This window comes from Pelobates fuscus, chromosome 3, assembly GCF_036172605.1.
Source record: "Pelobates fuscus isolate aPelFus1 chromosome 3, aPelFus1.pri, whole genome shotgun sequence".
NCBI classification, from domain to species: domain Eukaryota; kingdom Metazoa; phylum Chordata; class Amphibia; order Anura; family Pelobatidae; genus Pelobates; species Pelobates fuscus.
The window spans coordinates 150853606-150871704 of record NC_086319.1 but is presented as its reverse complement, the minus strand read 5'-3'; the positions used below and the strand labels follow the sequence as shown (position 1 = coordinate 150871704).

Sequence of the window (18099 nt, the reverse complement as noted above, 5' to 3'; positions counted from 1 at the left end):
AGTTGTGGTCACCATCACCACCAGAAACAGCCTTATCAGCATCGCTTGCTGGACCTGCGGCAACGCTGGAAGAGGATTGTGAGGAAGAGGAGTCAGAGGAGGATTGTAGCTTTGAGGAGGAGGAGGAGGAGCAAGACCAAATACAACAGGCATCCCAGGGTGCTCGTTGTCACCTATCTGGTACACGTTGTGTTGTACGTGGCTGTGGGGAAGAACATACCTTTAATGACATCAGTGAGGAGGAGGAACGGGAAATGAGTAGCTCGGCATCCAACCTTGTGCAAATGGGGTCTTTCATGCTGTCCTGCCTGTTGAGGGAAACTCGTATAAAAAGGCTGAAGGAGAACGACCTGTACTGGGTGTCCACGCTACTAGACCCCCGGTATAAGCAGAAAGTGGCAGAAATGTTACCGAATTACAACAAGTCGGAAAGGATGCAGCATTTGCAAAATAAATTAAAAAGTATGCTTTACACAGCGTATAAGGGTGATGTCACAGCACAACGGGAATCTAACAGGGGGAGAGGTGGAAGTCATCCTCCTCCTCCCACGACCACGCCGGCAAGGACAGGACGCTTTAAAGACGTGTTGTTGTTGGAGGACATGCGGACCTTTTTAAGGCCTATGTATCACCACAGCCCTTCGGGATCCACCCTCAGAGAGCGACTCGACCGACAGGTAGCAGACTACCTCACCTTAACTGCAGATATCGACACTCTGAGGAGCGATGAACCCCTTGACTACTGGGTGTGCAGGCTTGACCTGTGGCCTGAGCTATCCCAATTTGCGATAGAACTTCTGGCCTGCCCCGCTTCAAGTGTCCTGTCAGAAAGGACCTTCAGTGCAGCAGGAGGTATTGTCACTGAGAAGAGAAGTCGCCTAGGTCAAAAAAGTCTAGATTACCTCACCTTTATTAAGATGAATGAGGGATGGATCCCGAAGGGACTGACACTGGGCGATACATTCGATTAAAAAAGGCCTGATGAGATGAGCTGCCTTGGGCTAAAAATGGTCCACACGCTGCTGTATTTTAGCTCTGAATGATGTTTGACTTGCGTGACTTATCCGCCACCAACTAGGGTTCAAGCCGCCATGTTTTAGGGCACTTTCTGCCTGTGAAACAAACATCATTTTTTCTGGACGCTGCTACAGCAGCGGCTGCAACAATACCAAATTTTTCAGGCATGTGTACATGCCTAATTTTTAGGCCCACTGGTGCAGCACTGTGGCTTCAAAAACCAAACCAAAAAAAAATCCTCCAAGATGGCACCAATATACCAGTGGTCTAAGCATCTTCCCACCTTGGCCTAAAAAGGGGAGGTGATTCAACAATTAAAAATCTCTGCCATTTACACGTCCACTGATAGGAGACGCGGAAGGTATTAAACTGATATGAACAATACTAAACTCACCACTCCTATCTGGTGGCACATTAGCTTGCCCGCGCAGTGCCCCAAATTTCAAGTAAGAGGACCGACCAAGCATCTTCTTCCATCTCCCTGTTACATAAATCAATGCCATATCCATAGAAATTGTAGAGAATATCCAGGATAGTTTTACAGGGCCAAATCATGTCGCCTGTTGAAAGAGGTGACCTTGCTCGGGTCCCAGGTGTGCGGTTCCTAAAATGGCTGCCATATACACGTCCACTGATAGGAGACGCGGAAGGTATTAAACTGATATGAACAATACTCCACTCCTATCAGTAGGTCCGTCCCATTGTGATTTATGCCCCCCACCCACCGCGCAGGGATGGGGGCCAGGGGGGAGGAAAGTAGGCCCCCCCATTGTGATTTATGGCCCCACCCACCGCGCAGGGGTTGGGGAGGACAGGAGCTCCCCCCAGTGTGTATCATGGGCTTTGAGGACAGGTGTCAATCCATACCTGCCAAGTGACCCTATGTAGGGGTAACAGTCCCTATTCTGCTCTGTGTCAGTGTGTATCATGGTCTCTGTGGATGGGGAACAGTCTCTATTCTGCTCTGTGTCAGTGTGTATCATGGTCTCTGTGGACGGGGAACAGTCTCTATTCTGCTCTGTGTCAGTGTGTATCATGGACTCTGTGGACAGGGAACAGTCTCTATTCTGCTCTGTGTCAGTGTGTATCAAGGGCTTTGAGGACAGGTGTCAATCCATACCTGCCAAGTGACCCTATGTAGGGGGAACAGTCCCTATTCTGCTCTGTGTCAGTGTGTATCAGGGGTTTTGAGGACAGGTGTCAATCCATATCTGCCAAGTGACCCTATGTAGGGGGAACAGTCTCTATTCTGCTCTGTGTCAGTGTGTATCAGGGATCATTAGGATAGGTGTCAATCCATATCTGCCAAGTGACCCTATGTAGGGGGAACAGTCCCTATTCTGCTCTGTGTCAGTGTGTATCAGGGATTTGACTATCTTTATTCAGATGGAAAAATTACAATTCCAGGAAAAATTTAACAAACATTTACAAGAACATGTTATGCACATCATAGAAACAACGTGAACCTCTTTAAAGCCACAAACAAAAAATACGTACACACAATGTGTAAGGGTTTGAAAGAATATTCTGAATCCTTACATGTTTACTTTATCGTTTGTTTGATTTTTGTGAACCATATATAAACTACAAGCAGCGTGAAAACTATAAAAACTCAAGTGGCCATGCTGATCAAATTAAATAGTATGCTTTACACAGCATATAAGGGTGATGTCACAGCACAACGGGAATGTAACAGGGGAAGAGGTGAAAGTCATCCTCCCCCTCCCACGACCCCACCATATCTGCCAAGTGACCCTATGTAGGGGTAAAAGTCTCTATTCTGCTCTGTGTCAGTGTGTATCATGGTCTCTGAGGACGGGGAACAGTCTCTATTCTGCTCTGTGTCAGTGTGTATCAGGGGCTTTGAGGACAGGTGTCAATGTTAGGTGATTTCTGCCCTTTATGGATTAAAAGCAGACTCTGCATCAACTGTGCAATTTTCCATGGGAGTTTTGCCATGGATCCCCCTCCGACATGCCACAGTCCAGGTGTTAGTCCCCTTGAAACAACTTTTCCATCACTTTTGTGGCCAGAAAGAGTCCCTGTTGGTTTTAAAATTCGCCTGCCCATTGAAGTCAATGGCGTTTCGCGCGGTTCGCTGGTTCGCGAACATTTGCGGAAGTTCGCGTTCGCCATTCGCGAACCGAAAATTTCGGGTTCGCGACAACACTATTCCCCATTAATCAAACAAGTACAGCTATAAGTCACTTAAAAAATTAAAGGGACCCTACAGTCCCGAAAATACCAATACTTTTCTTTTTCAGCTCTTGTGATTTGTTCTCTTCTATTGCTGTCAGAACTGTCTACCCTCTTTGTTATTAACATGAAAGCTTAATAAAGATTACTTACCTTGTTTCCAGTGTAGAGACTTCTCTTCTGCAGCAGCCCACTCAGCCTTCGAATATGTCAGCAAGTTTATTGATAATGTCCACGGTCCTCAAGCAGCATTTGATTGCCGGACCGAGTTTCACTCGGTTCTAAAGAGGAAGAGCCTCAGGAAGACAGTAACTAGAGATTTATTTAATCCTTTGATAGAAACATTCTACAAAACTACAATGGTTTACATTTCAGAGTTAAAATGACAGGACCACTGCACCCAGACCACTTCATTAAGATGAAGTGGCCTGGGTGACTTTAGTGGCCCTTTAAAGAGAGCTGCTACTGCAATGGGGAACTACTGTGCATGCATTTTAAGAACTGTCAGGATTATTTTCTAATTTTTGAATTTTTTTAGAAAGTCAAGTTGAATTTCAAACTTTAGGTCAAAAATGCTGAATTGGAAATATACTACTAGTCAGATATGTTTTCAGTTTGGCTATATTAGCAAAACATACACTTTATCCACACATCATTGTCAATGAATATATTAGTATATTGGTGAAGTTTAATAACAATCCAAAATAATACAAATATACTGTATATACCATCATTAAAAAATTTATTTAAAAACGAAAGAAATTCAGGAATATCTGTGATACTGCATTACTTATTTTGTTTTACATTTATTTTAGTTTTATTGTGAAAGTAGTGTGTATCTTTTACAGGACTCTTGTGTTGATAATATTGTTTGCCCAGTACCTCCGAAACAAAACCTTTATCTTCCCAGGCTACCAATATGGAAAAGGTCTACGGACATATAAAATACAAATCTTCAAGATGTTTCCGGTAAGAGAAAAAAATGCAACAAACTTAATAAAGAAAATAACTAAGCAAAAAGGAATTATTTTCTCATTATTTTCAAAAGGCATTAAATAGTTGCAAAGCAAAGAAAAAAATTTGGTTTTGTTGAATTTAAAGGGACATTATAGTCATGAAAACAACCTTAGGTTACTGATGCAGTTTTGTGTATACATTTTATCACTGCAGTCTCTCTGCTCAATTCCCTGCCATTTAGGAGTTAAATCCCTTTTGTTTCTGTTTATGCAGCCCTGGTCACACCTCTCCAGGCTGTGACTGACACAGCCTGCATAAAAAAAAGGTTTAATTTTCAATCATATGTTAACTTACTTTACAAGTTTTTATCTCCTGCTCTGTAAATTGAACTTTTATTATACACAGGAGGCTCCTGCAGGGTCTAGCAATCTATTAACAGAGCAAGATATAAGAAATTTTTAATTAAACAGAATTTGCAATAAAGGAAGTATACACATTAGATGACTCTTTACAGGAAGTGTTTAGGAAGGCCGTGCAAGTCACATGCAGGCAGGGGCGGGCTGGGCCAGGGGGCAGGGGGCAGGGAGGCAATTGCCCCCCAGGTCGCCCTAAATTATTTTAAGACCGGCCGCAGCGGGCCGGTCCTAATGCTGCAGCCGCCTGAGCGCTCTGTAAAGAGCCTCACGTGGCTGCAGCTGCTTCTTCCCTCCCCTCCCCTGTAGCGTGGCCGAGCTCCTCTCCGATCCGCGGTGCCCGGCCGGAGTAATAGGAAGGTGCACACTGAGTGTGCACTTCCTGTCAGTCCAGCCGGTTACAGGAAACAGAAACTCCTGTTCCGCGCGGAGTTTCTGTTTCCTGTAACCGGCCGCACTGACAGGAAGTGCACACTGAGCGTGCACCTTCCTATCACTCCGGCTGGGCACCGCGGACCGGAGAGGAGCTCGGCCACGCTACAGAAGAGGGGAGGGAAGTAAGAAGAAGGGGGGGAGTAAAAGGGGAGGGGAGTAAGAAGAGGGATGGGGGAGTAAGAAGAGGGATGGGGGAGTAAGAAGAAGGGGGAGTAAGAAGAGGGGAGGGGAATAAGAAGAGGGGAGGGGGGAATAAGAAGAGGGGAGGGGGTGAGTAAGAAGAGGGGAGGAGTAAGAAGAGGGGAGATGGAGTAAGAATAGGGGGAAGTAAGAGGGGGGAGTAAGAGGAGGGGTTGGGGGAGAGTAAGAAGAAGGGGTGAGTAAGAAGAGGGGGAGTAAGAAGAGGGGAGGGGGGATAAGAAGAGGGGGGGAGTAAGAGGGGAGAGGGAGAGTAAGAAGAGGGGAGGGGGGAGTAAGAAGAGGGGGGAGAGTAAGAAGGAGGGGAGATAAGAAAAAGAGGGGGAAGAAGAGGGGGAGGGGGAATAAGAAGAGGGGGAGTAAGAAGAGGGGAGGGGGAGTGAGAAGAGTGGGGGGGAGAGTAAGAAGGAGGGGAGATAAGAAAAAGAGGGGGGAAGAAGAGGGGGAGGGGGAGTAAGAAGAGGGGAGAGGGGGAATAAGAAGAGGGGGAGGGGGGAGTAAGAAGGAGGGGAGATAAGAAAAAGAGGGTGGTAAGAAGAAGAAGGGGTGAGTAAGAAAAAGAGGGGGGAGTAAGAAAAAGAGGGGGGAGTAAGAAAAAAAAGAGTGGGGAGTAAGAAGAAGAAGAGTGGGGAGTAAGAAGAAGAAGAGTGGGGAGTAAGAAGAAGAAGGGGATAAGAAGAAGAAGGGGGTAAGAAGAAGAATAGGGAGTAAGAAGAAGAGAGGGAAGTAAGAAGAAGGGGTTAAGAAGAAGAGGGGGGATGAGAAGAGCACAGGGAGGGTGGGTGAGTGTGAGAAGAGACTGCTAGGGGAGGGTGGGGGAGAGGAGAGACCACTAAGGGGCAGGGGAGAGCTCTAAGGGACAGAAGGGACAGCTCTATAGGACAGGGGGCAAGACAGGGAACTCTTTCACACTACGCGCACACACACACAATGCATCCCTATACATACACAGAAACACACAATGCATCCCTATACATACACAGAAACACAACATGCTTCCCTTATACACAGAGAAACACACAATGCATCCATTACACACACACACACAATGCAACCCTTACACACAAAGACACTGCATCACCCTTACACACACATGCAAACACACACACTGCTTTTCTTACATACACACAGAAACACACCTTGCATCCCTTATGCATACAAACACAGATTCACACAATGCATCCCTTACACACAACCAGAAACACATAATACATCCCTTATACACAAATACACACTGCTTCCACTACACACAAACACACTGCACTACACTTGATTCAAGGATAAATCTGACTGCCATTCTGGGGTCAAGAAGGAATTTTTTGTCCTAGCTTGTTGCAAAATTGTGCTTCAAACTGGGTTTTTTTTTTTTTTGTTTTTTTGTTTTTTGGTTTTTTTTGCCTTTTGGATCAACAGCAAAAAACAGGTGTGAGGAAGGCTGAACTTGATGGACGCAAGTCTCTTTTCAGCTATCTAACTATGTAACTATGTAACTATGTAACTATGTAACTGCATCACCTGCACAAACTGGTATCCCTATACACTACATACCATAAGCACACATATTAGATCCTCTACAATAACACATAACACATCCCCTACACACTCCACTCCCTGTGAGCGAACTCATGGGTGGGTGGAACATATAAGTGGACTTATGAGTGGGCCTTATGGGCATACTCACCGTCAGGCCCTGGGGCCCAGACCTTGAGCTGTGTAAGGGGCCCCCAAAAAATGGAGCTGCTTCCAATTCTCCCAGAACATTGAATTTTGTGACCACAGTTGCAAACAGCCTCCAGAGATCCTGTTCTACACCAGACCAGTGGAGCCAAACTGCAGCCCATCATCATCCTCATCTGGTTGTAAGTAGGCAATCTAGTATATTATTAGTGACACTAATCTATAATTTGTGTGCAGTACTGGCGTTAGTTCATATGGCAGATCATATGGGTGGGGCATTGTAATGTCACATGGGGGGGGAAGGGCGGCAAATTTTTATTTTGTCTAGGGCGGCAAAAATCCTTGCACTGGCTCTGATCCTGGGCAGGTGCACCAGTCTACTGGTGACCCACAGGAGGGGAGTGCACTGATTGCACTGCACTCTCCTCCTGCCCAGACCCGTCTTTACCGCAGTGCAAGTGCCCTCTGCCCTCTGCCCCTAATTTACAGTGGCTCACACTCACAACAAGCAGTGCCTGGAGCCCTTTGCAGAGGCAGTAACTAAGAGGTTCTGCGGCAGCTGGCCATCCTGCAAGCATTACATTAAACAGCTGTTCCCCATGCAGCCACAGGTGGCGCTGTGCTGGGAGAATGTGATTACTCTTCACTTCCTCCCAGTACAGAGCAGTGCATGGGAGAGAGAGAGGAGGAGGCATGATTTAATCTTACAATAAATCCTCTAAGCAAACCTTTATAAATTTGGGGGGATCAGCTCTGTTTCCACAGTTTATTGGTGTTTACTCTGTCTGTATTAATATTGAGGGATGTCTAAGTAGTAACGTCAGTGTGTGTCAGCAGGGCCAGCCGTTGGGGTGGGCAAGCTGTGCGGTCACGCAGAGTGCCATGACAACAGAGGCACCCGGCGGCCAACACAGCTCACAAGTTGGGTACACCAGCATATTTAATTTAAACGATTCGCTGGTGGTCCACTGGTGCGCACCAGCAGTAGGTACAGTCAGATCATATCCTCTCCCTCGTGGTTCCAGCGCTCAGTTAGTGAGTCAGAGCACAGGCTCAGAGATTCTCAGCCTGTGCTCTGACAACATTGAAAGTCTGAGCAGTGAAGGAGCGGGTATGGCAAAGAGCTACTGATTAGCATAACATCAATATCCGTTATAAAACCAGGAAAAAGTGGTCATGGATGGTGAACTGATTTGGTGGTGCAATGGGCCACTTGACTGGTTTTGCCCCCCCAGGCCTAAGGCTGCCAGCCCTCCCCTGCATGCAGGGAGGTGTGGCTAGGACTACGTAACCAAAGTGAGTGATTTAACTCCTAAATGGCAGAAAATTGAGTAGTGAGACTGCAGAAGCATGATCTATACACCAAAACTGCTTCATTAAGCTAAAGTAATTTTAGTGACTATAGTGTCCCTTTAAGTATTTTAAAAGAGGACAAATTGTGAACAATTAGGTAATAACAAAGTGCAATGCCTGTCAGCGTGTGGACATATTAGAACTGGAAAGCTTGCAGGTATCAAAGCCTGGCTGAAAGTGATACAAGTTAAAGTCTACAGACTCTTAAATGAGTGCCCCTTTAACCCTAAGTCCCATTAACCTTAAGCCACCGTATAGCCTACTCATTTCCCAACCCTAATGCACAGGGAACACTGCTTTTCCCTAATCGTTACAGCAAGATACTGTGTGCTGCAAAGATGCCCCTCCATATAACCATATATAATACATATAATGATGTTGCCACATTCATACAATCTTATGTTTTGCAGAATCAAACACAAGCTAAACAACATTTAAGATATGATAGAAAAGTATTGATCTGGCAATGTAGTCAACATCTTGTAGATCTGCACAAATATTTATTTTGTAGGTTAACCCCCGCAGCCCAGATTGAGGTTACTTTAATATTATTAATATTATTAATAATAACAATATTACTATTATTAGCATTTTTATAGCACCAACTTATTCAGCAGTGTTTTACAATAATATACAAGTGGAAATGTAACAAATTATAGCAAATAATACTTGCTACATAAACTAAAATGCACGTACTTGGTTCTTGTTTTTTTTAGATAATATTGGCTGTTATGGTAATGTGGCTGCTGTGTTATATTTTGACTCTGAGTGACGTATTTCCAGAAAATAATATGTCTTATGGATATGCTGCCAGAACTGATGCAAGGGGTGAAATTATGTCCAGTTCTCCATGGTTCCAGTTTCCGTATCCATGTACGTGTACATTTCTTGATTTCAAAGTTTGAATCATATTTATTTGCAATATCTCAGAAACAAAACATTTTTACCTCAGTTTAAACTTTTAAAATATCTTGCTGCTACTAACTCAATCTGCTGGTAAGTCCAACCAGGAAGCCAGACGACCCCACCTATGATTGCAGGAGGTTGCATTTTCCTCTGCTGTTGTCACATCGTGCCCCCTGTCCATCTTGCCTTATGTCAGTCTGCTCCCCTAACCCGGTTTTGCCACTTTGACCCCCTTGTCCCCAGTCCCATTAGCTTAGTATTACTCTGTATATAATACAGTGCCCTTCTATCCCCTTTGTCACTGTGTTCCTATCTGTATCACTCTGTCAATCTAGTCCCTTGTCTAAGTCCTCTGTTATTCTGTCCCCATAGCCCTGTGTCACTCTACCTCTCTAACTTCCTGATCCTAACCATGACCACTCTGTCCCTCTAACCCCCTCCAGCCCCCTAAACCCAATCAGATAGCCACAAGAGGTGATTCCTATTATGGTCCTGCAATCTCTAGAGGGTCGACATTCTGTGCTAAATGCACTGCATCCAAATTTGAAATATGAGAAACTGGAACTTATTCCTGGTCCACCCATATGAGTGCAATGAAGAATATTTGCTTTCTTTCTTTGTGCTATCTGCTGTAGACACTCCCCTCTCCCCCATATTTGGATCCCAGTATTAAAAATGACAATTCCGACATTTGTTTGGATGGGTAAGTCTCAATGGATTGAATAATACACACAGATTACACTTTACAGAAGCTAGGGGAGAGATAAACAAAAATATAAACAAGCAGTCAGTGCACCTAATGCAAATAATGTTATAGTGCATCACCCAGTGAATACGTTGTAGGTTAGCTTAGAAGACAATAATACCCTTATTTACTTTCTAGGTTTCTAGGTTCTCCCATGCAAGGTAGGTCTCTCATGGGACTAGCACTTTTGAGACAGGCAGTATTTTTAAGCTATCAAACCTGTTACCTGCATATCTTAAATATTATCTGTTTCCATGCAGGCACGAGGGTTCACATTTTAGATATTTCCTGGAAACTCAGAATGCTCATGTAGTGATCTCAGGCCTTGTTGAACTCTAAAACCTTACTGTATAGTGTACCTGTCAGACATCTCATTAATATCAATATGTGGAGTTTTTTCAAGCAAAAAACCTTACACCACATGGGCCGTGCACTCCTTCAAGGAAAACTATTTCATTCATATATCATGCTGATCCAGAATAGATGTATTACGATTCAGTAGATGGAACTAAATAAACTCAGGAGATTCTGATTTTTGATATAGTGAAAGTAGTCCATAGCATTCACGCATACTCAGGTATCAATAATTATTTTAAGGCATAGTTTATATTCTTATACTCAGAATGTATTGATGCCAACTGTATTTAATTCCCACAACAAGCTACATGTAAAGTCACCATAGGTTCTTCACTAGCACCGGTTCACCTCTACAAGTACATCCTAATTAGCGACAAAATGGACTCCATGATATTTGGAATAATATCAAAATCTATTAAAGGGGGGAAAAAACGTTTCTGCTAATTACATTACTATAACTTTTCTGCTAATTACATTATTGAATAAAACATATTAAATCTTAATAGGTAAACACAGTAGTGAGGATTTCTATGTGTAATATTATTTCACAAACACATACTTATTAAACATAAACATAGGGGATAAGTAAAGCACAGTATAAAAAAAAAACATGATGACAGTTCTCTTTCAAACGAAGCAACATGCAGTCATGCATCAAACAGAATCATTTGTGTTCAGTCAAGCTTAGTCAAATTATAAACATTAGTTACGCCTCACCAATCAACAATCATTTGTCAAACTTTAAACTTTATACTAAAATAAGCTCTTTGTTCATTAATGAATCCTAGTTAAGTTTGTGTAATGGGTGTTTTGTTGAGGGGCAACCTGGATAGGCCAAACCAGGCAAATCTCCTAAGGGTGAGGGGTAAACCTTCAACGAGTACTAACCGAACCACCCATAAAGGGTTGTTCCAAAATAGAAGGGAGATCTGTACCCTTAACCCCTTAAGGACCAAACTTTTGGAATAAAAGGGAATCATGACATGTCAGACACAGGGCCGGTGCAAGCAATTTAGTCTACACAGGCGAAGACGCATTTTGCTGCCCTCAAAATTTGTCACATTATCGCTCACTGACCCATGCACTTACTGGCACTTACTGGCTCATACTTACACATATACACACTGGGTGATAGACCCACACATTGGCTATATGTTTACATACAAACACGCATTCACTGGCTCATATACACATAGGCTCTAACACACACACAGGCTCTTACACACACACACACACACACACACACATTCTCTTACACACACACACACACACACAGGCTCACACACACACACACACAGGCTCTTACACACACACACACACACACACACACTCTCTTACACACACACACACACACACACAGGCTCTCACACACACACACACAGGCTCTTACACACACACACACACACACACACACACTGGCTCTTACACACAAACATATTGTTTCTTACCATTGTTAAACAGTTGTCCCACCAGGTGTTGGTGCCCTATGGAAGTTGCTATTCTTTCTCCAGAGTGCTTCGCCACCGGGACAGGACATTATGTATCACAGCAGCCTTTAAAGCGTTTGGCCGCAGCTGCTCCTCTCGACAACCATCCCCTCTGAGGCTGCACAGTATTTTTATCCCCTCCCACGTCCGGCACCAGCGAGTAAATTTGGCATGGCAACATTAAGTGACTCATTTGCGCCCCTTGGACCGGAGCGCCCTAAGGCGGCCGCTTGTGCCGCCTTATGGTAGCGCCGGCCCTGGTCAGACATGTCATGTGTCCTTAAGGGGTTAAAGGACCACTATAGTGTCAGGAAAACATACTCGTTTTCCTGGCACTATAGTGCCCTGAGTGTGCCCCCACCCTCAGGGTCCCACTCCCGCCGGGCTGAATGGAGAGGAAGGGGTTAAACACTTACCTTTCTCCAGCGCCGGGCTCCCTCAGTGCTGGAGACTCTCCTCCTCCTTTTCCCGTCATCGGCTGAATGCGCATTCTCAATGCTTTCCTATGGACGCTGGCGTCTTCTCACTGTGAAAATCACAGTGAGAAGCGCGGAAGCGCCTCTAGCGGCTGTCAATGGAGACAGCCACTAGAGGCTGGATTAACCCACAGGTAAACATAGCAGTTTCTCTGAATTTTTTTTTTTTAAATGCTGTATCTATACCTGTAGGATATCTCAAAATGCTTAAAAGTCACCCAAACATATAAGGTTGTATCCCTCCCTGAATCTTCAAGAACCCTAAGAGGATTCCAGAGATTACTCCAACCAATAGGATACATATGTCTTATCTCTGAGAGGTGCCTGAAAAGCCTAGTGAATACCTCAAATAGAGATTTTATATGTCACTCATCTACCACATCAATAACACTCCATAAGAAAGAACCCTCACTGACATTACAGCTAAAACAAGTTTATAGTATTTAAAGGTCCTAAACCTCATGCTGAAAGAAAAATAAAGCAATAAAGTAATTCAACGCGAGTTTCGATGCCACATAGTGCACCTTCTTTAGGAAACAAATAATGTAAGAGCATCATTAAAGGAACACTAAAGGGTCAGAAACACAAACCTGTATTCCTGACCCTATAGTGTTAAAAACCACCATTTAGGTGGCTTGTCCCACTTACTCTCCTTATGAGGAATTAAAACTTACCTTATTTCCACCGGCGCTGGCCCCACCCCCGATCAGTCTCCTTGGTGACATCACCACAATTGCTGATTTTTAGCCAAATTCGATGCTTTCTCGTAGGGAAAGTATTGGATCGGCTAAAATCAGCACTCCTCCAATCAGCACCTCCTCATAGAGATGCTGATCAATGCATCAATGCATCTCAATGAGGAAAATGCATCCATGTAGAGAGTGGAGCACTGCCCAGGAAGCACCTTCAGTGGCCATCTGAGGAGTGGCAATGGCAGATGCCCCTAGGGGGAAAATGTAAACATTGCATTTTCTCTGAAAAGGCATGTTTGCATAAAAATGCCTGCAGGTAATGATTATACTCACCAGAACAACTACATTAAGCTGTAGTTGTTCGGGTAACTATCGTGTCCCTTAAAAGATTGAGGGGGATATATACATACACTCATTCACTCTTTTCCACACACATGTAGCAAAGAAATTTTGCCCTTTCCTGTGCAATTGTTAACTAATAGCAATCATTGACAGTTAAATCGTGGAAAAAATCATAATGTTATGCAATTTCACATCATAAAGATGTGAGAACCTCATCCATCTTGAGTAGCGTGCTAATTCTGTCTCTCACCTAAAAAAAGAACACTTATTTACAATATTATAGAAGTGTATTATGGGTAAATTTGCTGAATGTGGCAGGGCCATCCGAATTGTCTTGCTCCTGTTTTAAACTCCTACATCAAAAAATAAAAAGACCTGGCCAAAATCAATATTCCAAATGAATCTTTTGTTACCTTAACAGCTGGAAAATGCGAAATTAAAACTGTTCTTTAAAATTTTGGTAAATATCAATTCTTCTGCTGATTCCAATAATATTTCCCATGTCGAATAATGTTGTTATTAGGGATATCTCCATTAATTGCAGATTGAAAAGCCAATTGCCAACATCATTCAAATTAATTGTCATGTAAATGAAAAAAAATAAGTACTAACAACTCTAGAGGGGGACAACATTAATTATATTTTTATGTTATCCTTCATTTGAAAAAGTAAATATGACCATCTGTTTCTAACAGGTCAGTGGGGAATGCCTACAATAACAATAGCTGGTGTTTTAGGAATGTTTAGTGCGACCTTGGCTGGAATTATTGAATCAATGGGGGATTACTATGCCTGCGCTCGGTTATCAGGGGCTCCTCCTCCACCCGTTCATGCTATTAACAGGTACTGAATAAGTTTCTCTGTATGCTTGATAGAATTCTAGTTCTCTGTTTACACATACACTACATAACCAAAATGACAAGTCTTGAAAATTACATTCTAAAATCATAGGCAATAATTAGTTTGTTGTTTCACCTCTTCGTCACATAATATCATCATCACCTCTAGGACTAAACTAAACTAAAGTATACTAGACTAGAGTAAAATACGATGTTGAAATATTTATGAGTATTTACTCCCGTCAATATTGAGATTTGACACGGATGTTGGGCATTTTGACTTCCTCCTGTTTTATTTTAATGCATCATGATCATTATTATCTTATTAATATTAGATTGCACCTATTACACAGAGCTGTATTGACTACAATATTCCAATTTGACTTATGTGATATTCAGGCTTAATGTATGGGGGATGCCCACAATTAAACATGTGACGGCTTATAACTGCCATATAGCAGAGGTAGTCAAAGGTAGACATACTTATTGCACATTGCTGAGACTGTCAAATACTTTCAGGGGAATTGAAAGTCACTTTGAAAACATTTATCTCCCTCCTACAGTTATATTAATTACACTGAACGCTAAATGTACAAAAAGAACCTATAATATATATATATATATATTATTTTCTCCAGGGGTATATTTATTGAAGGAGTATGCTGTGTTATTGCTGGTTTACTTGGAACTGGAAATGGATCTACTTCATCAAGTCCAAATATAGGTGTTTTAGGAATCACAAAGGTAAAAACATTATGTAGGCTGGGTTTATGAATTTTAGAAGGGGGACTCTAAGCACTTTAACCACAATATCTCATTGTAGAAAGTCTGTAGGGGTCAATCTATTTTTAAGATGTTTGATGTTTTGATGTCCGCTGGTGTTCTTCTGATACTGAAAGTCTGCCTCTCTGCTGTGGATTCATAGCAGGAGATGAAAGTTCATCAATATTGGACGGCAGTAATAGTCTAAGAGTGCTTACATAACAATGTATTAAACAACATACAACGATTAAGTACCAACAGTAGGACATTGTATCAAAATTCATTATTACAACGTCTAGTTTTCCTGCATATTAGCTTCACAGTAGACGAGGTACAAGGAACAAAAGTTAATTCCTATTAAGTTGTGACCCTCACACCAGAAATAAGAATGTTTCTTTAGCTCTCTACCCAAAAAAATAACAGAATGATGAATAGATATCTCTGATGTCTATGAGTAAGGATAGAAATGTAGATGTACACATCTTAGACATTTTCTAGTGTAAATGTTTGACATCAGCATGTGGTAAATTTGCAGCTTAGAACATTTTCTATTCAGGTGGCTTTCTTTCAAAGATATTTCTCAAAAAGCTAAAAATTAAAACATCATCATGCGGAGTTGCATACGGAATTTTATTTCAGTTTCTCACATAACAATTGTTAGAACCATGCCTTTTATTTTCTCAACACTATTTTTCAAGGTTGGCAGTAGAAGAGTTGTACAATATGGTGCTGGAATCATGTTTATTTTAGGAACAGTAGGAAAATTTACAGCACTATTTGCTTCAATCCCTGATCCGATTCTTGGTGGAATGTTTTGCACATTGTTTGGTAAGTGCTATATATCCTTATTTATTTGTAATAATTATTATAGATTGTGTCAAAATACCCCCTATGATTGTAAACTGCTGCGGAATATGTTGGTGCTATATAAATGATAATAATAGTAAAAATTATAATAATTTAAGGATGCTTGCTTTTCTTTTCAAATGTTTTTTATTGTTTTTTGAAATAATAATAGAAATAACATTTACCGTATACCTTTTTTTTTGTCAATGTTTTAACAAGCAGCAATGTATAAACAATATGATAGAGGGTCATTGACAAAGAAAAAAGATCTTCAATATAGATGCGTTATCAATAGTATTAGTAACAGCATTAAGATCATAATTGAAAAAAACAGAAAAAAAACTGGGGGAAAATGAATACATTTCACATTCATAGTATGATATGAAATAATTAAATGCAAATAAGTGTGTATAAAGAAATAAAAAGTTTTTTTAAGTCATATATTTGCATAGATATCATATACTAAGTGACAGATACGGTAGATAAGGAGTCAAACATAAGTGAATGTTATTATCGGTCAGGTGGGAACATCGTCAAGCTTGTACTTACTCCTCATAGTTTTCTCCCATTCAGACCAGTCATGTCTGAGAAGTACATTGATACCCGGAGAGAAAGCTCGCATCTTTTATTTCCTAACAAAAACAGTAAAACGTCTTTAACAGAGGGAATAGTAACAGATTTCCAATATCTAGAAATAATTGATGTAGCCAAGATAAGGAGGTGGCCTAACATTATTTATTTGTGTGCTGATAAATCTTCAGGGAAGTGTTTAAGTAAACATAATCCAGGTGTTAAATCAACAGGGAAGTCAGTAATAGATATGATTAATTCTAATGTTTTTTGCCAGTAATCTGATCTTTTGATTTTTGGCATGATCAAAAAATATGGTACAACATAGCTGTCTCTTTTCAGCATCTCCAACATAAATTAAATGTGGAGAGGTGTAGTCTGAACATTTTAAATGGGGAGGATACTTGCTTTTCTCATTTTTTAAACCAAAAATATATTTTAAAAAAACCAAAGCAAAGAGGCAAAAGAGAACAGAGTTTGGTCTAAAGGAGGGGTCTCCCCTACCCCACCACAACCACACTCCAGCTCGGAGCGCCCCACCCTAGCCCAGTGTCCCTTGCCTCACTCCGCTCCCCCGGTCTTTTTGGAGATAAAGTCCATCCATGGCATCCAAGTCTGTAAGCAGCATTCAGTTGTCTCGCGTAGTGCGACAGTGAGTGTCTCTGTTACGATTACTGTGTGACCCACCACTCAAAACTATATTAACACAAACAACGTATACTGGACCTTAGAATGGCCAGACTTAACGTAAAAGAGAATGGTCAAATAACAAGCTAAAGTGGGGATACAGAATGAGACAATATGAAAAAACTATCCAAGCCAGGATACCAGAAGTAGGGAAAGTCAAAAACAATAGCCAAAGTCCATAAGCAGAAAATATACCAAGAACGCACTCTCTGACAATTAACAAGTGGAAACCATGACAGGGCACTGAGAAAAGGCATTATAGAGTTTAAATATGCCTCTCAGTGCTGTGATTGGTTAGTATATGACCTTGGACCCCAAAACGTGCGTGTGCGTCGATATCGTGATGTCACAGGCATGCCGGCACCATCTTTAATGTGGGCAGTGCGCCCTTTAACAGTAAGAACGGGACCGCAGTGGCCGGCATCCCTTAAACCGCCACATCAGCTGGGATGCGTATTCTGGGAGGATTGGGCGGCACTCCACACAGATCCAGGTAAGTTAAGCTTTCCCTTTTCGGCGCGACCGCACTGATATTTAAATTTTATGTAACTAGAGTTGGTATGAATTATTTGTAATGCTGCTGACACACTCAATGTGTTATACCCCCCCCCCCCCATCACACAAACCAGAATCAAACTAAATAAATATATAAATAAGAGTGGAGCAGTATGAAAAAAAATAAAAATAAACGTTTAGGTGAAAAACCCAAGACCAAGTATAAATTGTGAAAAGTATTGCAGTAATACTCAATGGTCAGTAGATAGCGCCAAGTTAACACAGCTCACAGCACATGTAAAGGAAATGCATTAATACACATAATAGTGCATATTATTTTAAATATAAAATATTTTCAACACCATCACTAATGTACCAAAATTCCCCCAATAATTATAATAAGGAGATTGGGTATCTGTCATATAGTGATGAAGTGCTGATATAAGCAAAGTGCAAACAAATTTATTAAAACTCTGTGGCAATAAAAATAAATAAACAAATTGTCTCTTACAAGAGAACGTGGTGAGTAGGGTTGGCATATGCTGTTACTTATGTCTGTTGGGGAGTTGGAAACATTGGCTCTGGAAAGCTGTAGCGTCCGGAAGGCAATGGTCCGGCTTCAGTGCAGCCCCAGCAGTGTAAGCATTAT

The 18099-nt window shown here is 41.8% G+C and overlaps 1 protein-coding gene across 1 annotated transcript in view; it reads left to right on the top strand.

Annotated features, from left to right (window-relative positions):
* SLC23A1 (solute carrier family 23 member 1) overlaps positions 1 to 18099 on the top strand; it is a 95258-nt gene that overhangs the window by 53340 nt on the left and 23819 nt on the right. The window contains exons 7-11 of the mRNA XM_063445291.1: positions 4062 to 4182; positions 8963 to 9119; positions 13947 to 14094; positions 14729 to 14834; positions 15551 to 15680. Of these exons, the coding sequence (XP_063301361.1) occupies positions 4062 to 4182; positions 8963 to 9119; positions 13947 to 14094; positions 14729 to 14834; positions 15551 to 15680 (662 nt within the window). The remainder of the gene's footprint in view (positions 1 to 4061; positions 4183 to 8962; positions 9120 to 13946; positions 14095 to 14728; positions 14835 to 15550; positions 15681 to 18099) is intronic.